The sequence below is a fragment of the Protopterus annectens genome, chromosome 2.part0 (assembly GCF_019279795.1).
Source record: "Protopterus annectens isolate FY-2018-M chromosome 2.part0, PAN1.0, whole genome shotgun sequence".
Classification (NCBI taxonomy): domain Eukaryota; kingdom Metazoa; phylum Chordata; order Ceratodontiformes; family Protopteridae; genus Protopterus; species Protopterus annectens.
In genome coordinates this window covers 1348307291-1348333973 of record NC_056728.1, presented here as the reverse complement: position 1 = coordinate 1348333973, position 26683 = coordinate 1348307291, and the positions used below count along the sequence as shown (strand labels likewise).

Below are 26683 nucleotides of genomic sequence, written 5' to 3'. Positions count from 1 at the left end.
GAATCCCAAGGAGGAAAAGTGTTCTTCAAATGTGGTTGGAGCTGAAGAATGCTTTTCTAAAAACAGGTTAGTATTTGCCCACAGTCCCGACTTCTGCAACGTTGTGACATACCAAAACCAGGAATACGTGCATCTTGATTGTGGAGTAACTGCAATCTTTTTAGAAAGGTGCTAAAGGTAGGTGAGAATCACTAACAGAATGACCAAGTGAGGTAATATAAAAGTCCTTCACCTCTTTTCCCAGATGGAAAGCATCTTCCACTTGGCATAGCATGTCTGATGACAGGAAAGCTTCTAGCATTTCAGTCATTTGAAACTTTCGTAAAGAGGTCCAGTGGGAATAAAGAATCTAAAAACACATCCACATCTGGAGATGGAATTGTCTGTAAGCAAAAAACAGAGAGACTTTCCTGGTTTGTACATAGATAAGTTGCTAAACTTCCAGCAGCCTGAAAACAAGTCCTTCTTGGCCATGGAGGATTGATGAGACAGACTCTTGGTCTTTCATCTCTAATCTCTGCTAGGAAGCATAGTATCAGGAAATGAGGAAATGCATATGGAAATTGTCAAAAGATTTTAATACTCTTAACATATACTGGAAGAATCACGCAGATAAAAATAAGCAAAAAGGTTTATTTTACATGCATGGAGACATGCTACAAAGTACATGGTATGTCAGCAGTCTAATTTCTGCACACTTCACATGGGTGTTTATACCCTTCTCTGCACGTACACAGTAGCTGGTTACTAAACAAGGAATTTCAGTCAAGGCTATAAATTCACATACTGGAGCCTTAGATGGTCAGAGGTCAGTCACAAGATAAGCTTGTGCCTGGACCAAGGTAACACCTGTGTATTCCTCTTTGGTCAGCAAATTCTTTACAAGAAAAACAGCTTATTTTAACTTGCTTCTTTGCACGCAATGCAATTTCACATTTTAACCCTTCCTATACATGATACAAAGATGTTGAACACAAAGATTCTTACTACATTTCCCCCCTTACAACTCTTTGTATCATAAGTAATACATTTTATTTATACAGTTTTTTACATGACTCGTGTTCTGTATATTCAAGATAATAAGCTTTAGTTGCATTGGCAGACAATACACTTGATATTATCATTCGGATGCAAGGAATGCAACAACAACCCAACAGTAGGAATATAATGGCACCAACACATATAGCAATTAAGACATTCATAAGTACTGTTCCCCAATTTCCAAACCAATTTTGGAAAAAGTCAGTTAATGGATTCTGTCCTGGTTTTGTAAGTTCAGAAACTTGTTGTAGGATCTCCAGATGGCTGTTAATGTCATATTTGTTGTCTGGAATGAACGGACAACACTCGCAAGTACCTCCTTTCGCCGCTAGGGTGAAGTCGAGCGCCATACGATTCTGCAACACTACAGTCCTTATTGCAGTTACCTCATCCGTCACCAATTCTAGCGCAGAAAAAGTTGCATTGCTCAGTGTTTTTAACAGTTTTGACAGTTTTCTGAGCTCCCAAATGGATTTTACTGTCCCATACGCTGGAAAAATACCAGCCCAGGAAATAACATCATCGCCCAAGTCCATGTGCGATAGCCCCTTGCTGCTACTATGGGCCAAATTGTGTTGATAGATCCAGGATGCATCAATGTTACCTACGGGATTAACAGGTTTATTAACAGCACGTACATTTCGTATTTTACCTTGGGGAAGAGAAAATGTATGTCTTATAGCTGGTGCTAAATAACCCAAAAAGCAACTGCCTGACCAATTTCTCGGTAACCATTTGTATGCTTTTCTACCACAGATAAAATAACAATTATTTACTTTAAGTGTAATACTGACTCTTATGAGGTCTAAAATCAGATTTTGGAGTTATTTTAACCTGTCCTGCTGTTTTCATTAGCCTAATGTCGTGCTGTCCTAGGGACCATAAGGATTTTGGTACTGACTGTAGTTTCAATTCTTCTTGTGGGGTCAGAAAGCATAGTCAGGATGGCATGCCTCCTGTCGGTGTTAACCGATCTTCTCGAAGATGTACCGTTGGTCTGACCTGGGTCAACCAATTTAACTTCTGTACCTGAACCCCCTTACCTGCCAGCTGTTCCGGTGTCATCTTTGACCAATCGGTAACCTTTTTCCCAACTATATACCATGCCGTTTGTTCTTCCCTAGTCACAGATACATGTGGGATTGAGGCATTTTGAAAAAGCTGTTGCATGTCTCTTGTGAGACTACAAGTAACTGCGGAGTTCCCTGCCCTGTCCCAATAAAGATTTTGTAATAGGATCTTGGTCACCTTGTGTTTAAAAAATTGTTCCTCATACTTGGGATCAGGTCCCACATTTTCCCTGTAATACACTGTACAGTGTAGTTGTTTGGCAGCCTCTGGTAACTGAATAGCCGTACTATATTTGCTCAAAGCTAGGTTAGTTAACTCATTGGCCACGCTTTGTGGTCCTGTTTCAATAAGATCATTACTATACCAGTAATGTAAATCCCCTTGCCCTACCTGCAACATCTCACCCTGAATTTCCATACGCTTAGTCAAGATTCCTGATGCAGTTGGTACTGCTGCTATTCTAAAAACATGCATCAAATCCCTTCCTAATAAGTTAACAGGGCAAATCCGAGAGACAATCACCCGAAATCTAATAGTTTGATTAGTTTCAGGGTCCGTAAACCATAAAGGTTTAGACAAAGGTTCCTTATAAATGCGGCCGTCGGCCGCTTTGACTAATACATAGTCATCAGTAGTCACACTGGACGGCACCGCAGTGTGTTTCAAAAAGGTCCTAGAAACCCCTGAGTCACATAGAAATTCTACGTCCCTCCCTTCAACCTGTAATATGATTACCGGTTGCACTTCTAACTGCATAGTCGTAGCTAGAGCTGTCAGGCTAACAACCTGATATTCACCTTTTTCTGAAAAATCAGTTATCTCATGTTCCCATCCTGCACATTCCCTTTTACCTTCTTTATTCACATCCTCAAAATCATCCTCATTCTGTGTTACTGACTCTTGCCAGTCGACCTCAGCACCTGGGTCCAGTTCATCCGTGCTGCCATCAGATAGTCATGCTGAACTATGATCTGGAGCAGCAGCGGATTTCCCAGGATTCCGGCAATCTCTTGCGAAATGCCCCTTCTTACTGCATTTAAAACATTCCCCCCTCTTTTGTCTGCCTTCAAAATCTTCAAAATGTCCTACATTCCCTCTCCCTCTACCCCGTCCCCTTTCTCTACCTCTGTTGGACGGAGCTTATATTAACATAAGTGTTCCATCGGCGCTCACCGTAAAGGTTTGAGCCTGTTTTCTTTTCTTTTTCCTCAAGATATTTTTCTGCATGTAAGGGGATGTGAGTCTGTGGACAGGGTATGTACTTTAGCTTCTTTTTGTTTTTACTCTGATTTGTCTATACTACGGTTACGTAGTTCCAGAGTCTCCTCTGCGTGTTTTTTGTAAAACTACGGAGGGTATTTTTCCCTGCTTCTCTGCCTCCTGTAAAACTACGGAGGACACCTTTTCTTGATTTTCTGCTTCTTTTTCCTGATACTGGGGTGGACCGACCATTTCTTTAGGGACTTCTGGATACAAGGGTGGGGCTGTCGGCTTACGACCGACAACAGATATCTCGTCATCTTCTTTATGGACAAAAAATGCACCTTTTGCACTCGAGCCATCACTTTCCTTATTCGAAAATTGTTCCCTATGCCTCTTATTAGCTTCTTTTAACCATTTCTGTGCTTGAGGGAATCCCACCTTTACTTGATTTTTAACTTTGCCTCCTGCGTCCCTACGCAGATCTCTCACCAAATTTTGACATTCTGATCTATTTAAGTTACCACTAAATCCATAATTTGTCTTTCATTTTTTATGTATTTTAAGTTTTTTTTTTTTTTGGATGTAATTTAAGTATATATTCCTCATCTTCAGTCCTTTTATTTAAGCAGCCCTTACTAGCGCAACAACTGCTTCCTATTCCCATTTTTCTTATTTAAAAGAAAAACTGTTTCCTTTTCCTGAGATCTCTACCGGTCTTTTGTAAAATTTAAACAAAAGAAATTCCTTTATGACTAGTCCCTTAAAAAAAAGTACTTTTATAAATGTAAGAGCTTACCTTACTGCGGATCTTCCGCCCCGTTCGTCACCTTCCCACGGATCGAATCTAAGAGTGACTGGCCTCTACTTACGACTTCTTTGTCGGAGGTCTTTCCGTTCAAGGGAGCCCAAGATTCGTTCTCCCCTCCTGTACAGGTTTTTCAGTCTCTCTTATGCGATTCATACCGTGGAGAGGTGGCCCCACGTTCTTGGGCGCCAGAAATGTCAAAAGATTTTAATACTCTTAACATATACTGGAAGAATCACGCAGATAAAAATAAGCAAAAAAGTTTATTTTACATGCATGGAGACATTCTACAAAGTACATGGTATGTCAGCAGTCTAATTTCTGCACACTTCACATGGGTTTTTATACCCTTCTCTGCACATACACAGTAGCTGGTTACTAAACAAGAAATTTCAGTCAAGGCTATAAATTCACATACTGGAGCCTTAGATGGTCAGAGGTCAGTCACAAGATAAGCTTGTGCCTGGACCAAGGTAACATCTGTGCATTCCTCTTTGGTCAGAAAATTCTTTACAAGAAAAACAGCTTATTTTAACTTGCTTCTTTGCACGCAATGCAATTTCACATTTTAGCCCTTCCTATACATGATACAAAGATGTTGCACACAAAGATTCTTACTACAGAAATCCTCTCTACCAAAGAAGAGGGAGCATGTATCCAGCAGCTCCCTTGTGGTCTACTAAACCAGTAGAACCTGGGGAAGACAACATTCTCTCATTTGGCAACAACTGTGTGAGATGCACACATCAAAAGAAAATGATTAAGTCATTCTTCTTTTCACAGTTCTACTGCAATATCAAAAAGACAGGGTTAGGCCTTTGACTCACATTTTTACCAAGCAAGAGATATTCAAGTTTTTCTCAGTTGCCAACATTAATTATTAGGTTATGCTAAAAGATGCAAATAGAAAGTCTGTGAAGGAGAGATGAAACTGCAGCATCTGAAAAACTTGCTGTCCACTAAAGCATCTTTATCCACATGCGTACAAACAGTAAAGGGAAGATGGTCACTGCTACTATGCCCAGGATGTGTAGAAATATCTGGCCTTCCTCCCACCCTTGCAGTCTCACACAACGTACCATATTACAGATTCCTGGTCTCTCTCTCTCTCTCTCTCTGTGATCAGGAATGTCCAAAACAGAGGGTATAAAATGCTGCTCTTCTGAAGTAAATCCTCTGAAGTGGATGAAGACAGAATTTCTTCCAGTTTTTGGTTAACCCTAGGTTTTGCTTCCATAGAAGAACCTGAGCAATGGCTACTATCAAGGAGTCCATTGACAGGGTCAACATATAGTCATCCAGGTAGAGGAACACAAAACATCTTCTGTGAGAACAAGTGCCTTCTTAAACACTGTGGATGCAGGAGGCATTTCACACTGCAACAATATACTGGAAGTGAAGCTGACAAGTAACTCTAAGAAATAAAAAGACAGACAGCGTTTAACAAAAAGCATCTAGCATGCTCAGTAACAACGTTCTACAACCTTGCAACAGAAAAGGCATAACCCCCTCTGGATGTGCTCACCTAAGACGGCAAAATTCAAGACTGACAGAATCCGCCTATTAACAAAGAAATGAAGAACAGGGAGGACTAGAAATCTCTGCCTTTCAGGAGAGCTAATAGGCTCTACAACCTCTCTGACAGCCACATTCTGGGCTTGATTCAAGAACTCTGCAGAGACTACCTGCTGTTTTAATGGAACTCTTTTAGGGAAAGGCATAATGACATTAAGATATTGTTGTCTGAAACCATATCCAGAACACCATAGTTTTTAGTTGATTATTCAAGCTAAGGCAAACTCACAGAAATAGCCTTCCGCAGGCATCTCTGGAGGTACTCAGGACTATTATGTTAGCATCTACATCTGTGTAGCTCAACCTTGGGAGGCATCACTGATGGAGAATAGAACGTCTAGCAGTTGACTACTCTTCTCAACATATGAGTTTTTTTCCTTCTTGATAAAATGAGTTAATCTAAAAGAAGAAAAAAAAAGGAAACTGAGATTGGGGGCCACCAAAAGGACCAACCATGATGGTCACTGCTCATTTACTTTTTGATAAGCCCTCCACTAGTTCTGAAACAGCCTTCAAAAACAGAATCTCATCTCAGAAAGAAGCCTCTAGAATAGTCTGCCTCAGCTCATCCTCAAAACAGAACAGCCCTATCCTGTGAAGGCATCCTTGTGCCTGCTGCCTTATCCAAAGTGTCAGTACACTCAAAACTACACTAAGATACATCTATGATCACAGAGAAAGACATAAGGGACGTTTTCAGAGACTTCTTTCCTCCAGAAAAAAGCTGCTATACCCAACTTTTCAAGATCCGGGTCCAAAATGGAGTACAAGACTTCAGCAGCTGAGACAGACATTTAAGGTTCCAAGGCCCTATATGACAGAGACCGTCTTCTTTTCCACCTTTCCAAAGCTTGGGAGCTTTTATCTAGCAGCAAAAAAGAATGGTGCTCTGGTCTCTGAAAGCATTTTTAGGATCAAAGTGATTACAGAGGAATGTACTGTGGTACGTTTAGCCAGAATATCACTCATTCCATCAGGAGTTTGAAGAGGGCATTGATTTTTCTTAAGAAGACCAGAAACACAGTATGAATAGTTCCTAGCCTTACAAATGGCATCATTCAGAAAAGGTGTTGTATAACTCAGGGTTCCCATCTTCATCTTCCCGAAATACTGACTTAGCCTTTCTTTCTGGGAAAATAGAGGTGTTGCAGGTCAGTATCGCATGAACACGAGTCTTTCTCCAAAGAGTGGCCATCGTGGGAGGGCTACAGAGAGGCAGAGTCTCAGAAACAGGGATAATAGGGTCATCAGAGTCTCCCTCTTTGAAGAGAATTAAGGAGAAGACACTCTACTGCACCAAGCTACAGCAGAAGGTGGCCTGTACTCATCATACATAAAAGGCTATAGGTGAACATTAGACAGGAATTAAATGTCAGGTGACATTGCCCCCTACAACTAAAAGATGAATGCCAGAGGAAGCACAGAGTCATGAGAAGCCTGCGAAGGGTTATGAAGCTGCATTAGATCATGCTCTCTAATGTCATGGGGATGTGTAACCCACATGACTGTTGGAGCTACTATGCCTCCCCCAGTGCATGCTTCTGTGCATTTGCAATGAAGGCTGTTGCCATATGGCAGCTTGGTGAGCTGAATGTATGTCTTCATATTGCAATGCATCTACCACTCTTCCTCCATGGATCATGGCAATTTGTGACTTAGAGAAAACAAATTTGAAGTCATCTATAGGCTGTATCTGAATCGAAGAACATGTAGACGGGAGCATAAAATAGAATTTTAATAGCAGCTATCACTTTTTTGTCTTTATCTTTTTGTTTTATAATTTAATACAGAGTGCCTATAGTCAGGAATTTACATTTAATTTAGGTAACACTTTTTTCACAAGCCAGCATAAACATGTTAAAATCATCACCACCATCATCAATCCCTTTTTCCCCATTTTATACTTGGGGTCAGGTTGTTGTCTAAACTATCACCATCTCGTGATTCAATGCCATTCTCCTACCTTCGACAGTCATGTCTGACTGTCGCAGGTCTTCTGTCACACAATTCATCCATCTCTTTGTTGGACGAACTTGTTTCCTCTTACCTTTTTCTTGTCTGTTCCAAATCTTCTTCACCAGATTGTCTTCTGCTTTTCTGCACATGTACCCAAACCACCGTAATCTGTTCTCTTTGACCTTCTCTGCAATTGGAGACATTCTGGCTTCTGCTCTGATGTCTTCATTTCTTCATCTGTCCCGCAGTCTGCATCCTACCACTTATCTCAAACACTTCATCTCCAGCTGGCTTCCTCAACTGTTCTGCCTTTACTGCCCAGATTTCTGCACCATACAGTAGTACTGGCCACACCACTGCTTTCTACACCTTACTTTTCAGCTTCTTTGGAATTTGTCTGTCATACCCTACACTTGTCACTCTGTGCCAGTTGGCTGCAGCCCTCTGATTCTAACTTTTACCTCCTCATTCAGACTTCCCTTCTCCTTGGATCACTCCTCCCAGATAACAGAAGCTGCTAGCCTGTTCCACTATTTTTCCTACTATATCAATTTTCTGCCTTTACAACTGTCTTAACCTGTACTCGGTTTCAACCCACCATATGCCTTCATGTCTTGCATTCCATACTCCTATCCTTTATTGAAGCCCTTGTTCAGATATCTGCATACAGCAGCGTGGTTGATCTATCCCCTCCAACCAATTTTCTGGTGTAGTCCATCACTAATATGAACAACAGTGAGTTCAGACCTGAACCCTAATGCACACCCACTCCCACTGGGAACCTCTCTGTGAGACTGAACATTATTAATACTTGAGTCAGTGGGTCCTTACACACAGCCTGAACTAATTCTACCAATGCTTCTGGGGCTTTGAACTACTGCAGGACTACCCAAATCAGCTTTCTTACGACCTTGTATTATGCTTTCTCCAAGTCTAGGAATGCTCAGTTGGACTCTTTCCTCATCTCTAACTTCTTTTCAACTATCTGTCTCACTGTAGGTTGTGCTGCATCCTGATCTGCATCCAAACTGCTCATCGTCCATCTTACTTTCTACTACTCTGAATATTCATTTATCAGTCACCCTCTGCAGAACTTTCATACACTGTGACAGGAGTATGACACCTCTGTAATGGCCACAGTTATGGATGTCCCCTTTGTTTTGGCATACTCGTACTATTATGCTTATTCTCCAGTCATCTGGGAAATGCCTTTCTCTCCATACTGGTATGAGTACCCCCAGGAGCCTCTTCTATCTTATCTCACCCAACATCTTGATCACATCTGCTGTGACCTCATCTGAGCCTGCTGCTGTCCCTGACTTCATTTTTCCATAGTGCTGTTCTTACTTCTTCTAGGGTAGGCTTCTCCTCTTCTTTCATCTTAGGCTGTATCTGAGGCAGTAAAGCTTCCATGAGGTTTTCTTCATTAAGAAGCTGCTGAAAGTATTCCTTCCATCTGCCTTTGATTTCCTGTGGGATGGTGAGTATGTTGTTGCTGGCATCCTATATGAAGCGTGTCTGACAATATTCTTTATCATTCTATGTTTATCTTCTAAGCTGATATAGTTTCGTTGTGCTATCTACTGAGACACTTCCCAGATGTTTGTAGAGTGACTCTGATCCCTTGTTTTTTTCCTAATGCAACTCCTCTCTTAGCCTCTTTGTTAGCTAACCAGTATTCCTCCTTAGCTTGGTCTGGATGTTCTATCTCCCACTTTCTCCTGCACGCTTTCTTTTGTTGCCATCCTGAACTTCTGCATTCTACCACCAGCTTTCCTTATGTACTCTATTTTCATACCTGGCACAGCCACATACCTGTTCTACAGTACTCACACATTCTGAGGCACTGCCATTGTTCTTCTTCTTCTTCAACTCTCCCTATTTTCTCTTCTTTCTGAGGTGTTACAGCCCTGAGTAATTTCTTGAACTGTTGTGCTTTCTCTCCAGAAACTTCCAAGTCTTTAGCCTAGTCTCTGTTGACCTTAGAAGCCTTCTCTGATCACTGCATTCAGCTGACTGTGGCAAACAGTGGTTTATACTGTGGGACAACTGTTTCACTGGGCATGACTTTGCAGTCACTGGTTCTACTCCAGTTCTGTTTCCTTACTAAGAGGAAGTCTACCTGAGTTACATGTTGGACACTCCTGAATGTGATCTTGTGACTGCCTCTCTAAATGAACCATGTATTGACCACTAACAAGCCATTTGCCAGACAGAAATCTAGAACACTCTCCCCTTCTTTATTCGAGTTACAAGGCAGTCCTCATATTCTGTTCTGTCTGTCCTCATATGTGCATTCAGGTCACCCATTATCAACATCAGTTCACGTTGTCCTGCTTTATTTAGTAGGTCCTGCAACTGCTGTCTGAATGCAGTCTTTTCTTCACTATCACAACTCTGATGTGAGGCACAGGCTGAAATTATGAATAGTGCTCTATCCTTACACTGTACTTTGATTGCCATTGAGTCTGTCATTAATTCTGTTGACAACCCTCACTGCCTTCTGAAGCCTCTCCCTCACACAATTCCCACACCATATCTAGTTCCTCCTCCTCCTGTGTAGTAGACTCTGGACCACAAGCCAACTGGCATGTTGTCTCCTGGATGCATAGGATGTCCAACTTTTTCCTAACCATCATGTCATCCACTACCAAGCTGTGTCCTGTCAGGGAATCCATACTGAGTGTAGAATTCTTAGTTCATGTTTGGCAGGCTGATTGGTTCTACTTCCAGGTTTCACTCAGAACTATCCCAGGTAACCCAAGTTAGGCAACTGGCCAATAGCTTATTGACCCAGGGGTGTTGGGCTTTATGGCAGGCACATACTGGTCAACATGGGCACATACACCCCTCCACTGTTAGCATGGGTCCCTGGAGTAGGCTGGGTCCTCAACCCATTTATCACTGGCAAATACCCATGCCCATGTGGTGACATTAATCAATGCGACTGAATCACCTAGATCCAATTTTTTACACTGTTAAGTGGCTAGCCCTGATAGGTGTGCAGACTATGATCAATGTTAAATGCAACTGTGACATCTTCCAATGGACTATATATTTTATGAAAAGAAAGCTAGACAAGTTTTCATAAGGCTGTATGCATCAGTAGTTGGTATTATGTAAAAAAGTGAGCTTTACTAGATTCTTGGAATGACTGTTTTTTTCTTATGGGAAATTAAACAGGACCACTTAATGAGACAAAAGAGAATGACCATAAAAATGCATATTTTTCCACAGAATTAACTATTATACAGTTTTCAAGTGTAACATCAGTACAACAATCTCCAGGTATTTGGTAGTTTTGCTGACCTGTCACGATCAATCACATGAGTCCTCAGGTGTAACGACAGAGGCTTGATCTGGTACTGACGAACTTGGCAGGTTTTAGGCTGAAGTCTGGGAGTTATGTATGTCTGTATTGTACCATACTGACCTTCAATAGACCGTATCTGTGTTAAAAAAAAAAAAAAGCTAACAGGAAAAGTGTGCCAATATATTCAAAGAAAAAAAGTTATGTACTCACCATAACGTTCCATCTGAGTAGTTAGACTTCATTTGTCATCAACCTGTGGGTATCGGATCAGACATGGATCCAAGCCAGCAGCTTTCCAAGCCAAAATTCAAGCTCCAAACCCCTCCCCTTACCCATATTACACTGCAACTTCCTTCCAACCCTCAGATAGAGTTTGCCACCCACAACACATCAACCCAAGAGAAATAACCTGACCTGATCACACAGACTAAACTTACAATACCCAGTGAGTGAGTCCAAGGACTATCGCAAACCACTAAGGTCAGGGGGAAGAAGGGAGAGAACGTTGATGACAAATGAAGTTAACTTCATTTGATCATCAACCAGCTACCAAAAGACCTTGGGAGGTGCTTATGGAAGGATATTCCAGAGCACAAAAGAAGCCCTTCCTCTAGATAACATGCCCAACTTATAAGGAGTAACAAAAGTGTGACAGGAAGCCCACATAGCCACTGAACAAATGTCATCCAGAGAAACTCTGGACCAGAAAGCAGCTGAAGTAGCCATAGAACGAGTAGAATGAGCATGAACCCTGTCTGGTTCTGGTAATCCATGATCCTTGTACACTTGCACCTTTGAAACTGGTTTCCCCAAAAAGGGCGTGGCAAAGGAAACAAATAACTGATCATACTTACGAAAGGGTTTAGTCATATGTAAACAAAAATGAAATTGTCTGTTTACATCCAGCAAATGAAGTTTGTATTCCCCTTTGTTTTGAAAATTAGGGAAAAATACTGGTAGATTAATAGACTGATTGATATTTGACTCTGAAGCAACTGTAGGGAGGAAAGAAGGATTTGTCCTTAAAGAAACACTGTCCTTACGAAAAATTAAGTATGAGGGTTTTATGCACAAGGCTTGAAGTTCGGATACCCTCTTAACTGAGGTGATAGCCACCAGGAAGGCAGTCTTCCATGACAAAAATGTTAAATCAAATGATGCTGAGGGTTCGAACGGAGGCACAACTAAGGCTTGAAGAACCAAGGTCAAATCCCACGGAGGGGAAGGATGCTTAATCGGAGGTCTCAGCAAAAAAGTGCCTTTGATGAAACTCTTACAAATCCTAGAAGCAGCTAGTGAACCTAAATTTTCTCCTACATGAAAGTGGGATACAGACGCCAGCTGGACCTTAACAGTGGAAGAGCTGGCCCCCTGCTGGAAAATCTGATACAGAAATTCTAATACTGCTGGAAATGGGTTGGTAAACGGATCTAAATCTCTCTGCGAAGCCCAGATGGAAAAACGCTTCCATTTACTGCGGTACACCTTTCGGGTGGAGGACTTGTGTGCTGCCACCAGAATGGACTTAACAGGAGAAGAGAGTCCGGGAGTCCGGGCAATTAGTGGAACTGGGCCAACCAAGCAGTAAGCTTGAGACTGTCCATATTTGGAGGAGGAATTCTGGAGGGATAACAAATGAGATCCAGAATGGGATCTAATATCCAGGGCAGAGTTACTAGAGGAGACCGTAGGTAAGGGAACCAAACTTGACGAGGTCAAAATGGGGCTATGAGGATAATCCTGCTCCCCAACCAATGAGCTTTCTGCAAGATTTTTGTCATAAGAGGTAGCGGGGGGATACGCATAAAGAAGACCAAGTGGTCAAGCATGGACAAGTGTCTCTGGGGGCTTCCCCCGAGGGGGAATCAGAGCAAAAAACTCACTGCACTTCGCATTCGACGGCGATGCAAAGAGATCACAGCAAGGATGACCCCCACTTGAGGAAGATCTGTTCCACTACACAAGGGTTCAGAAACCACTTGTAGGACAAAAGGATAGTCCTGCTCAGTTTGTCCGCCAAAATATTGGACCAACCCGGAATGTGAGTTGCTATCAGAAAACGGTTGGTGGAGATTGCCCATTCCCACATTCTCATGGCCACCCGGCAAAGCGGGTAGGACCTGGTTCCCCCTGTTTGTTGATATACCAGACCAATGAGATGCTGTCTGACTGAATTGTTCCCAGAGGAAGAGAAGCATGAAGGGCCTGCAACGCCAGAAGGACCGCCCTCATCTCTAGAACACTGATATGCAGAACGGTCTCATTAGGGGACCACGTGTCTTGGACAGTCCTGCCTGAGCAGTGCCCCACCCACCCTAGATGGGAGGCATCCGTGGTCATCGTGGCTTGGGGCGGGGTCGCAATAAAGGGGTGTCCTTCTCGAAGATCCTGGGATCGAACCCACCAGATGAGGGAAGTCTTGCACACATTGCTTAGAGGAATCGGGTAACTTAAGGGCTGGTATAACACAGACCACTGAACTTGTAACATCCACTGCATAGACGTGCACAAGGAACCAAATTTATAGCTGCTGCCATAGACCCTAAGGCCCTCAGAACTAGTTCTGCTGGAGGTGAAGATGTCTGAAGAAGTGCCAATACATGAAGGGTCAGGTTTTGAAGTCTGTCTGGAGTCAAAAATACCTTGGCCTGGAGAAAATCTATTCTTTCCCCTATGAAATCCAGATTCTGAACGGGCTGGAGAGAGGACTTTGCAATGTTTATTGTTATACCCAGAAAATTTGACAGCTGAAGGAAAGAATTTCTGGCTTGAACAAGTAGATGCCTGGAGGGGGCGGAGAAGAGCCAATTGTCCAGGTACGGAAAACCTGAATGCCCTGAAGTCTCAGGTGGGCCGCTACAATGCCATGACCTTGGTAAACACCCTGGGGGTCTGTGGTGAGACCAAAGGGTAAGACCCTGAACTGGTAGTGATTGGCTCCATGCTGAAAGAGGAGAAATCTCCTGGATCATCTGTCCATCATGACCCTGTAGTATGCATCCTTGAGGTCTACAGAGCACATCCAGTCTTCCTCCTGCAAGAATGGCAGGATGGATGCAAGGTGACCATCCGGAACTTCTCCTTGGCAACAGACAGGTTCAACGTGGGTAGGTCGAGAATTGGCCTCAAGTCCCCGTCTTTTTTGGCACCAAAAAGAACCTGGAGTAACCTCTGGATATTATCCGAAGCACCCAGAGGTCTGACGTTATGGGCTCCCATTGAGCTAGGTGCTTCGAAAAACGGCCCACGACTGCCACCAGGGTGGAGCAGTTGGGCAACCACTCATGGCTGCTGCGCAGGTTGATCCGAAAATGGCTCCTGTGACCCAAAATTCTTCGGTCCCCCTCTGCCTCTGGGCCGGCGTCCACCTTGTCCCCATCAGCCTCTAGGGGAAAAGGAGTCCGGAGTATCCCGGAAATGCTGAGACTTCCAGAACCACATCTTCTTTTGCCCTCGCTGATTCCTGGAAAAGGATCTTTGGGAGTTAGAGAACTGGATCCTGAAGGCCGACAGCGTCTTCTTGACCTTCTCACTCTGGACTAGCGTATCTTGGGACAGTCTTCCTGAACAGGGCCAAACTGTTAAAAGGGGTATTCACAAAGGACGCCTTGAAAGGTTCCACAAAATCACAAAGCTGGAGCCAGGCATGATGCCTCATGGCAATGCCAGACCCGGCCGCCCTAGCGGCTTCCTCAGTGGCATGAGAGAGTAGGCGAATGGACGTGTTAGTCACACACTTAAGAGTGTCCATACGTGCCAAGAATGAACGTTTATCCTCGGCAGAAATGGACTCCGGGGAAGACTCAGAGTACTCTTTCACAAGGTCGCGCTGAAGTCTGATCAAGTGGGCCATGCAGTTCAGTGCCCTTATGGCAACGGTAGCTGAAGCATATATCCGCTTTCCGAGTCGATCCATTGTCCTAGACTCCTTGTCTGGAGGATGGCCAGAGGAACTCTCCTGAGCCAGTTCCTTTTTAGTGGTCGTCTCCACCACCACGGCATCAACTGGGGAACCCTTACTCCATGCAGGCTTATCTATAGCAGGGCTCAAAATCTTGTCTGGCCTTTTTGGTATAGGTTCTACACTGTCCGGCTCCTTTCCAAGCTCTGGTGGTACTGAGGTTCACCAGAGGATCAGCCGGGGGGGGGGGCACCCAAGAGGTAGATGGACCTGTGTCGAATACCTCCAGGAATACCCATTTGTCTGAGGAAGGCTTTTGGGTGGACCAACCTCCCCTCTGGCGGAGGATTTCCATTATGTCTCTAAATGAAATATCCTCGGGAGGTGATCTGGGAGAGCTTTCCCTTTCCAACAAGTCAGTATCCTTTGTGAGGGACTCGGGTAGGTCCAGGTGCCTCCTCTTGCACTTGCATTTGCGAGGAATCTCCTCGGGGGGGCTCTCTGGGGAGGGCTCACAAACAGCTTCATATTCCTCAAGAGGAACTGTCTGGGGCGTATCAGACACAGGCTGTCCCTGAGAGGAAGGAATGACAAAAGACACAGTCAGCAGCGAAGGAGCAGGGACAGACTCCAAGGAAAGAGTGAGGGGTCTCGATCCTCCTGAGAGAACCCTCCCCACAACGTCGAAGACCGAAGGGGAACCGGCTTTTCTAAAACCAGAAGGATGAGTAACCGTGCCCCTCGGATCTGATGAAGGGATCGGAGCCGAACCCGGAACAGAAGGACCCAGAGGAATGGTATGCCCCGACCATAATGGAGCTGATGGCACACTCATCCCCTCAGATCCAATGCCCAAATCACGACTCAGAGAGCTTGGATCCGACATACTCGAGGGCATGGCTGGCGTCGAGGTTGGGGGAACCATCGGCGCCGAACCCCTGACTCCGAGTCTCCTCAGATCCAGGGACTCTAAAACCCGGGGATGGATCGGAGAAGGAGCTATTGGGGCAAACATCAGAGATGAACTCCCGCTCCGGCGGGAGGGGGAACCAGCAACACTCCCATCTGCAACTGAGTCTGTATAAACAGTCTCATCATCCAGTCCATGTCAGCCTCCGAGAGGATTCTTGTAGATCTAGAGGATGCCACAGACGCCGGCCTAGAAGGCCGATGTGTGGACAACCTCGAAGCAGCCCGAACCTCCTCCTCACTGAGGGGAAGATGGCTTAGAAGTCTTGACTGGGGTTGTGACAACTTTAATAGGAGGACCTGAAAGATCGACGGATCTGCTGGCCTCTTACGACCCCTATCTTAGTCTCTCTCTTTTTCTCTGTATCTCTCCCTATGCTTTTCCCTCCTGGCCTCTTTGTCACCCTGTTTATAAACAGGAGTGTGAGTCCTGGACAGGGGAGGAGGACCTGAAGCTGATACGGCCACAGCCGCGGCCATAGAGGAAGCTGAAGAAGAAAAAATAGTGTCTGCCGGGAGATGCTCCACCAAAATTAACTTGGTCCAGCAGGGCCCATGGATTAAAGGCTACACATATTTTGCAGCCTGAAAAAAGGTGGGGAACTCTCAAACACATGACGCACAGAGTGTGGCCATCGGCCGGGGACAACTTATGGCCACGCTCTGTGCATTTGGAGAAAGTCTGCTTTTGTGGGTCCGACATCTCAATCCCCACAACAAAAAAATAAGGCTAACTAAAGCCCTACCTACAATTACACCACACACAGCAAAGGTGGGAAAGGGAGGCCTACACTAACTAAAACACAAATTTCACTTTTTTTTGTACTTTTTCTGAACGGAAAAAGTGAGGGGAGGAAAAAAGGGGAAGGCAAACACTACACACGCACACTAAACTAACTTTTAAACAGTTGAAGTAAGGAAACTCTACTCTACCTGCCTGGAGCTCAGAGATCACATCTTGGCGAAGCTGTGGCAAACGAGATCTGAGGGTTGGAAGGAGATTGCAATGTAGTATGGGTAAGGGGAGGAGCTCGGATCTTAGCTTGGAAAGCTGTCGGATCCGAAACCCACAGGTTGATGATCAAATGAAGTTACCTACTTCAGATACCATATTACATAATGCAGTGATGACACACAGTGCATTAGAAAACTTGCATATAGCTAACTGTTCATAGGTACATATTAGGCTAATAACCAACAGGGCCTTTATAAGCCTAGCCATGCAATCCAACCCAACTAGTCCCTACATAGCATGGGCATTTATTAAAGCGGGTATATTAGGAAGTATCTAGAGGTTAGGTATATGTTTGGTCATTACTATCTGCCTATGTCTATCAGAGACATGGAGGCCAAACCTAAAGTGAATTTCTGATTTCCCATCCATCCGTCAAGGTTACGCTTAAATATGATTAGGAACAGACTCTACTTCACATGGATGGGGAGCCTGTTCCAGAGCCTGGGGATCCTCCGAGACACATAGCTGTCTTGCCAACATGTCTCATTTATGTCATAAGCAAAATGTAAAATCCTTGGATCTAGTGGTTCTGATGCTGTTCATTTTATGAATGTGCAAAAGACATGGGACTCCAAGCCAAGTGGCTTTGCTGCACTGCTCACTTTTCCTACTTTTTCAATTTCCTTTGCAAATTACAATATACCTGCTTTTAAGGTGAATGACACCAATGGCAGTCAGTTCTACAAACACGTCACTTCACAAACTTATTGTTAACCATACCAATACATTTGAAAACGGTACTTAATGAACTGGTCCAAAAATGATTTTCAATCATGACCCAGGGCAAATACATAAATATAATAAACACAATAAATGCAAAGAATTACAAAGCTGTCAAATAAGGCAGTGATAATTGCTACATGGTATGGCTTTGTCATACAGACAATGACACTTGCTATGGTTTATAAATCAGTGATTTAGCAAAACAGAAGCTTGATGCACTGATGAAATACCAGGACTGTGCACAAGTACAATTTGTATACAGTGCTGAAGTTTAATCAGTGCAACTATTAGAGATGCTGGAAACTGCTGAAAGCCAGAGGGCAACAAGGACTCCTAATGATGTAAAAAGCAACCATTTATTTATTGGTATCTACTACCATAAGAGAAGCAGACAACAGAATATGAAAATGTGTGTGCCTGTCAAAGCAAGCAGAATATTATTTTCTATAGCATAAAAGGACAGAAAATATTATTATTTTTGGTTCGTATTTCATAAGAAATCATCAATGATATGACTGAGATACTACTTTTTGTCAGATTGAAAAAATATAAACTTTACATTTTTTTTAAACAAACAGCAAACCAAGGCATCTATATTGACTACTTGAGACTACTGGTGGCACCCAGCAATAAAGGACCATTTCTTTGTAACCACACAAAGTATTACAGCAATTTCTTCAGAATACTATATCATGGCAGTCCATTACAGAATGCATTTAGATGATGGCACATCCTCATTTGTAAAGATACATAGTTCTGTCTTCTTATAATGCAGTTAACTGCAAGAGTCTAAACGAGGGAGTTATTTAGTGACAGACAGCTTTCTGTATTCAGTTGAGACAAATAGGATTTTTACAGTAAACTGTCAGTTAACCAGCATCCATGGGGATTGGTAGATGATGGATAAAAAGAAATTATGTACTCTGAATTACGTTCCATGTTTGTTGTCCAGTATCTCAACTTAATTCTTGCTGGTTGGGTTCGGAGCCAAACTCGGCTCTGACTTGGCAGTATACTAAAGCTCAAGAGCTTCTACTTGCTCGAGGCTATAACCTATCTCATGGTGCGTAGCGGCTATTCCCCAGATCTCGTTTGAGGGAGAGAGCTCCCTATGATATGTCTAATATCCAAGAAAGAGAAATTATATGAAATATATTGGTCATAAAGGTAAAAGGAAGGCAAAATGGGAATCAGACCATATTTGCCAATTTGTAAAATTTCTCTAAATCCTCCAGGAGGGGGATGGTTGGGTGTGATGCAAGAATGAAGGCGAGATACTGACCAAAAAACATGGAATATTATAGTGAGTACATAACTTCTTTATGCTATGTTGTCCCATCTCGCCTTCATTCTTGCTGGTTGGGACAGAGTCCCCAGCACCTTTTCTCTTGGGTGGCTCAAGGGAATAAACTCTTCAGGACAGTGGAACCAAAGGCTGCCCTGTTCTGGGAGACCAGATCTACTTTGCAATGAGAGATGAAGGTGTGAGGATTAGCCCATGCAGCAGCAGCACAAATTGAATCCAATGGAAGTCTGGACTGAAAGGCAGTGGAAGTAGACACTGCTCTAGTTGAATGTCCTTTCACTTTCTCTGGCGGTTCTTTATCATGAGTGATAAGCATATCTGATAGTCTCAGTAAGCCATTTGGACAAAGTAACTTTAGAGACTGCCCAGCCTTTTTTTTTGTTTCTGAATAGGACATAAACAATTGATCTGACTTTCTGAACTCTTTCAACATGTAAATAAAAACACAGTTGTATATTTACATCCAATTGGTGAAGCTTATATTCTGCCTTGTTGCTATAATTAGGAAAGGACACAGACAATTCTATAGATTGGTTTAAATTTGTTTCAGAACAGACTTTTGGTAAGAAGGAGGGATTTGTTCTGAGGAAAACTGTATCGTTGTGGAAGACCAAATAGGGAGGACAGATGGATAAGGCCTGCAACTCTGAAACACTCTTAGCTGTCAGAAAGAGAGTTTTCCAGGATAAAAATTTTAAAGAGCAAGAGGATGCTGGGTCAAAAGGGGGAAGAATCAATGCTGATAATACTAAATTTAAATCCCGTAGTGGAGGAGATTCTCTTGCAGGAGGTCTTAACAGAAAGGTGTCTCTGAGGAATGCCTTGCATAACTTGTGAGACATTATATTGGATCCGAATTCTCCCACATGATAATTGGATATAGCAGCTAGTTGAACTTGAATAGTGGCAACCGCTGCTCCTTGATTAAAAATTTCTGTCAGGAATTCCAAAATTACAGATACAGAAGCTGTAAAGGGATCTATGAGTTCCTTGTCTGCCCAACAAGAGAACCTCTTCCATTTGCTTGCATAGTTTCCTAGATGTCTTTTTGTGTGAAGATACCAAAATGTGGCGTACTGCCGGGCATAATTCTGGAAGCCTGGCTAAGATTGGAAGTGGAGAAACCAAGCTGTCAGCTTGAGGCTGTGAAGGGCAGGATGGAGCATTCCTGACTGATGCATCAGAAGATCCAGCACTGGGTCCAGGATGATTGGGTCCTCCTGAAGGTGGGGCCAAAGGAAAGGAAACCAGATCTGAAGAGGCCAGTATGGAGCAATGAGAATTAACCTGCGACTCATTGACTTAGCTTTCTGGATAACTTTTGGAATCAAAGGAAATGGGGGAAAAGCATACAGAAGTCCCGGGGGCCAATCGTGGACGAGTGCATCCCTAGTGACTCTCCCGGAGGGGAAATGAGGGCAAAGTAGTTGCTGCATTTGGCACTGAAGGGAGTGGCAAAAAAGTCTTAGCAAGGCTGGCCCCATTTGTGAACAATTCGATTCGCAACTTCCTAATTCAGGGACCACTTGTGAGCCATGAGAATAGCTCTGCTTAGCCTGTCTGCTATGATGTTGGATTTCCCCAGGATGTGCGTTGCCGTCAGAAAACATTGAGAAGATATCACCCATTGCCAAACTCTCTGGTCCTCTCAGCATAGAGGGTAAGATTTGGTTCCCCCATTTGCTGATGTACCATACTATCGACATATTGTCTGTCTGAATTGCAATGGTCCCCGTGGGAAGAGAGTTCTGAAATGCTTGCAACGCCAGAAGCACCGGCCTCATCTCTGACATTGATGTGCAAATGGTACTCATGGTCTTTCCAAACCCCTTGGATCGTCTGTCCCAGATAATGCCCCCCCCCCCCCTATTTGGGATGCGTCTGTGGTTACTGTAGCGACAGAGGATGGGGAAGTACAAACGGTCTGCCCATTGTTACCTGGGTGAACTGGATCCACCAAAGCAGATCCTTCTTGCAGGAGTGTCTAATAATGAGAATCTCATGAGACATGGGTAACTCCTGCATGGACCATTGAGTGAAGAGTAGCCACTGTAATATTCGCATGTGAAGTCGTGCCAGGGGAATTAGAGTTATTGTCGCTGCCATAGAGCCTAGGATCTTGAGGACAAATCTTGCCTGTACATTTTTCTTGTTGTGCAAGTCAAGCACTTGACTGCGTAACATTTGAATCCTTTCTTGAGAAAGTTTTGCCAACATGTCGTTTGTGTTTAAATCTGCACCCATAAAGGTAATATGGCAACAAAGCAGATTTTTCTGCATTTATAGTAATGCCTAGTTTTGAGAAGAGATGGATGGTGTAGTCCTTGGCTTTGATTAGTAGCTGCTTGGTGGTGGCAGTTAGGAGCCAGTCGTCTTAAGTATGGAAACACCTGGAAACCTTGACGTCTCAGATGAGCCATGACTACTGCCATGCATTTGGTAAACACTCTGGGGGCTATAGTAAGTCCAAAGGGCAGAGCTCTGAACTGGTAATGACTGGCTCCCAGCCAGAAGTGCAGAAATCTTCTGGAGCGCCCGTCCATCTTTATGTGGTAGTACACGTCCTGAAGATCTAACGAGTACATCCAATTGTCTTGTCCCAGAAAAGGGAGTATAGACTGCAGTGTTACCAACCGGAACTTTGACTTCTTCACCGACTTGTTTAGTCTGCTGAGATCCAATATGGATCTCCAATCCACTGTCTTTTTTGGAACTAAAAAGAACCTTGAGTAAATTCTGGATCCTAGCTGGTCTGCAGGGACTTCTTGGATGACTCTTTTTTTCTAGCAACGTTTGAATTTCTAGTGTTGCTTGATCCCTTTGACCGGGTGGAATGTCTGGGATAAACTTTGAAGGACAAGGTGAACAGTAAAAAGGAATGTTGTAACCCCTGGATATGATGGACTGTGCCCATTTGTCTCGAGTCAAATTCAGCCAGGCTTCTCAGTAAATCGATAACTTCCTCCCGACTGCCGCCAGAGGCGGACAGTCGGGCCTCCTTCCAGGAGCGCTGGAAGGGCCGACCAGAGAAAGTATCTCTGTAACCCTGGTTCTGTGGACCCCCTCTGCCACGTGGATGGTGTCTTCCATTGTTATTTCCCCCTCTGCCCCTGGGGGAAGGATCACCATGAGTGTCAGATAACGCTCCTTTGGACTTCTGGAACCACATCTTTCCGCTCTTCTGGCCTTTAGAGTAGGGTCTTATATAGGCGGAAAAATGGACACAGATGGCAAGCAGAGTCTTACGATCTTGTTGGCTCCTGGTGAGAGTCTCTCTCACTTTTGTCCCGAACAAGGATGAGCCATAAAAGGGGACATCAATGAAGGAAGATCTGAAGGGTTCAGCAAACTCACAAAGTCGCATCCAGGAATGTCTCCTTAGAGCTATTCCTGTGCCTGCTGCCCTGTTCACTCCATCAGCTGCATAGGAAATGAGGCGTATGGAGGAGTTAGTGACGGAGGTTAAAGTTGCAAGCTGAGAATTAATCTTATCTGATAAATCCTGGGCTGCAGCACCTTATAGGGTATCTCCCAGCTCTTTTAGGAAATCCCTCTAAAGTCAGGTGAAATGTGATAAATAATTCAGTGACCACAAGGTAAAGGCCGCTGAAGAGAAATTATGCTTCCCATACCTGTCCATCGTGCGAGACTCCTTATTCGGTGGATGGACAGATGCAGAAGTTTCAGTTAACTCCTTCTTTGTGTCCACAGCCAGTACCATCGCATCTACTGGAACTCCCTTAGTTAGATACTGTCTGTCCTCTGGGGCCGTAATAAATTTATTTGGCCTCCACTGATTCTGGAGGGTCCCACACCTTTCGACTCACTACACCCAAGAGAGGGTCGAAAGGTGGAAACACCCAAAAGGTGGAGGGGTGAGAGCACAATACCTCCAGGTATACCGACTCATCTTCAGAAGGGGAAAGGGACTTCCAGCCGCCCCTCTGCTTAAGGATCTCCAGGATGTCTGAAAAAGAGACATCCTCAGAGGGTGACCGTGGGGACCCTTCTGAATCCTCCAAGTCAGTATTAAAAGTGACAGACTCAGGGGAGTCTATGTGCTTCCCCTTACACTGACTCTTCCGAGGGACCTCCTCAGGGGGATGTTCTGGGGAGGTATCAGAAGAGGAGTTTCCACCCATTGGGGTTTCCTGGGGCACTGACTCTCTACTCTGGGGGTGATGGAGGGATGATGAAGAGGTGGACACCGGCCCTTTTGGGGAAGAGAGGTTGGGGCCGATGGTGGAGCAGAATCAGTGGAGAGCACACTCTGCATCACCTCAAAGGCACCACAATCCTGGGCCGACAGAGACTCCTGTCCCGAGGGGCCAGTGGAGATCTCTCTGGTACCGAGGAGCATGGCTCCGAGGCTGATATGGGAGACGAACTCACACGAGCCAAAGCGGCAAGTGGGTGAGTCGGTCCCGACATGGGTCCGACTCGACTCCCCCCCCCTCAGAGCCGACCAGGGAGTGTCGACCCCCAGATCCCTCAATGGAAGACAACACTGACGAGATCGGAGCAGACATCAGAGCCGAGATATCAGGAGTGATTACTGGCTCCGCCGGTTCCAGCACAACGACTTCCATACTCTCTGTCTCCGAACTCGCCTGAGTTGGAGGAGGAATAGATGTTATCTGAGGTACAGTTGTCGGCTCCATGAGCCAATGGGTTGGGCTCGAGAGAATTTCTGTTAGGGCCAAGGTCCGGAGCAACCTCTTCACGACCCACTCCACATCATCGTCTGAGGACTGAGAGGAATGGCTTGACGATTTGTGGCTACCTGCCACAGACTGTAACAAAGGAGATTGCGGCACCGAATGAACATGTTCCAAAGATGGTGACCAACTCCTTTTTCGGCTCTGCAATGGTTCCGAAGAGACAGATGGAACCAAGTGAGGACCAGATTTGTCAGAACCAATAACTTTCGGATCCGAGGATGCTGGAGCTTTGAAACTGCTTGATGGCTCAGACAAAGGAGTCGAAGAAGCAGCCTTTTTAGACTTATCCAGTTTAGAGGTTTGATTACCTTCTTCAACTTTCAGCAAGCCCCTTAAAATGAGCTTATTTTTCCTCTCCTGTAAGACCCTTGCACTGAAGCTATGACAAATGGAGCAGGAGTCTTGGAGATGGACTGGTCCTAGACAGTAGAAACAACTTGTGTGTCCATCTGATACAGACATTTTCTGAGTGCATGAATCGCACCTTTAAAATCCAGATTGTCTGTGCTCCTTAACAGATTCTTTAGACAGGTTTACCAGTGAAAGAAACTAACACAAGAGTAAAAACTACTATAAAAGTTAGATGGAAAAGGCTTTTTTTTTTTTTTTAACAAGAAAAAATGGAAAGGATAGGAAGGAGGAGAAGTCTCTAAATTAAATGACAATCTCCTCCAACCCGAGGAGATGCCTCTAATTTAAATGGTGACTCCTTATGGGAGGAAAGAATCCTCTAACTCTAATGGATTCTTTAACTAGATAAGGGCAAGAGGGAAAAAAAAAGGCCCAAAAGGACAGCCACATGTAAAATATAGCCAAGAATACTACAAACACACAAAAAGGGCACTATACTGTAACTGGGAAAGGTAATCTAAGTAGTAGTAGCAAGTTTATTTATTTTTATTTTATTTTTATTTCACATTTGTTTAACGGGCTAGTCTAACTGGATACATGTCCATTTTCAGGAGAGGCCCAGGGAGATAAGCTCCTAGGTAAGACAATGAATTTAACACAATTCTATCTACGGATATAGAAGACAAATAAATTATATTTACAGTGCCAATTACATGTTATCATAGTAAAAAATTAACAGTGTAGAATACAGGGCATAACAAAGGATGCAGTTAAATCCCAAAATTTACAGTGTAGAATACAGTCATAGCAAATGAAAGTAATATAGATTAGGTGTTCTAGATATAGTTAGTAGAACTAGTTTTATAAGGAAGAAGTTTCTTTAGATAAGTAGATGGGATGGGAAGATCAGAGTATTTAGTGACTCGAGTTAGTCAGGTTTAGAGCATGGGCATAACCAGTGAGATTTGAGATGCACTTTCAGATTGTTTTTGAAACAGAAAAGTGAGGGAAGTGTGGAGAGTTCGTTTGGTAGGAGATTCCAGGCTTTTCCAACTATAAAGTTTTAGGAAAGTTATCCAAAAAAACAGAGTATAATACTAAATCTTACTAGCCTGAGCCAGCGAAGACAATCACAAAGCTTCAAATGGCAAATGAGATTTGGGGAACAGCCGCTAAGCACCATGGGATAGGTTATAGCCCTGAGCCAGGAGAAGCTCTTGAGCTTTAGTATACAGCTGAGTCGGAGCAGAGTTCGACTCCGAACCCAACCAGCAAGAATGAAGGCGAGATGGGACAACATGACATCTGTAGTTTCTGGTTGCTTGAGAGTTACTATTAAAAATAGGCCTGACTAATACTGTACCCTATACTATTTGTTTGGTTTGACTTGTTCTCAGGTTGGGGAGAGAGGGAATTTATTCCTATCTTCCTTTTTAAAATACTAAAACTCTAAAAATGTAAGGTATGTTTCTGTGGAGGGGAAAACAAAAAGTACAACACATGAAAATTGTACTATATTTCTTCTATTTTTTTGCTGGTTGCTTGAGTTCCAGTTAACCGAGCGTTTACTGTACTGTTGACTTATTACCACCTAAGCAATGAAGTATTTTAGGCCATTATTGTACTCAAGAGTACTGAGTAAAACTTCACTATAATATCCACAACTAAAATGGAGTAGAAAGCAAAATGTCAGACTATGGCACTAAAGACTAATGAACTAAAGCCACTAGGACATGTCTTTGAAAGGCTATATTTCTGTCTTCCTTTGATATTTTAATATAGAACTTTTAGGTAACATCAACAGAGTGTTCACTTATAAAGCACACCTCATTATACATTTCTAATTTCAGAGCGTCTCAGTGCAGTACACTTCTTCATTCATCCCATAACATTTCTACTTGACAGCAAGGCATTATAACAGCAGGATACTACAACTGCTGAAAATACATATTTTTTTCTGATGAAATGTAGAGGAGTTTTGCTTTGTACTGAAAACTCAGTAAAGAAGTACCTTTGGCCATTAACTGTACTTACTATACTGAGCAGAAGTTCAACATAGTACCCAAAATTAAACCAAAGCACAATGCAAAATGTCAGACTGGCAGTAACGGTGCATGAACGCAAGCCAAAGACTATCTCTGTCCACCTTAGAGACTATTAAAAGGCTTTCAAGTAAAAGGAGGATATTCAATTAGATATAAAACACACTTAGGACTGCTGCTTTAACAACAGAACTTCCAGTGCAGCACACCTCTTAATTTTACTCCATGGCTTTTAGCTGCTTGAAACCAAGGCATTCTAGCTAAAGCATGTTACAACTAAAAATATATAGCATTTTCACTTTGGAAATACTGCAAACAGTGCACATATATTATGGACATTAGTTTTACCCAGTCTTTTCTGCAGAGGTCAAATAGTCCTCAGGTGGAAACAAAACATAGTAACAGACCATGATAGCAAAACCCCTCTCCAATTCTATTTTTACCAGCAGTATATGAGGCCGTATATCAGATTCCTGAAGACAGCTCATAATAAGAAATTATGGGACATTAATAAGATACTATGGTACAAAACATACATACACTATCCAAGCAGACTGTGCCCCTTTTGACAGGGTACACTACCTATGACTTTGAAGGAATCACAGAAATGTAATGGCCATACTGCTCTTTAACAGATACTAGTCCTCCAACATAAATATCAATACTCAGCCAGAACTGATCTTGTACAATC

General features: G+C 43.5%; 1 protein-coding gene across 1 annotated transcript in view; it reads right to left on the bottom strand.

Moving 5' to 3' along the window:
• The window catches only part of BBS7 (Bardet-Biedl syndrome 7), a 1778061-nt gene that overhangs the window by 199732 nt on the left and 1551646 nt on the right, over positions 1–26683 (bottom strand). Inside the window, exon 14 of the mRNA XM_044061529.1 lies at positions 10961–11100. Within this exon, the coding sequence (XP_043917464.1) occupies positions 10961–11100 (140 nt within the window). The remainder of the gene's footprint in view (positions 1–10960; positions 11101–26683) is intronic.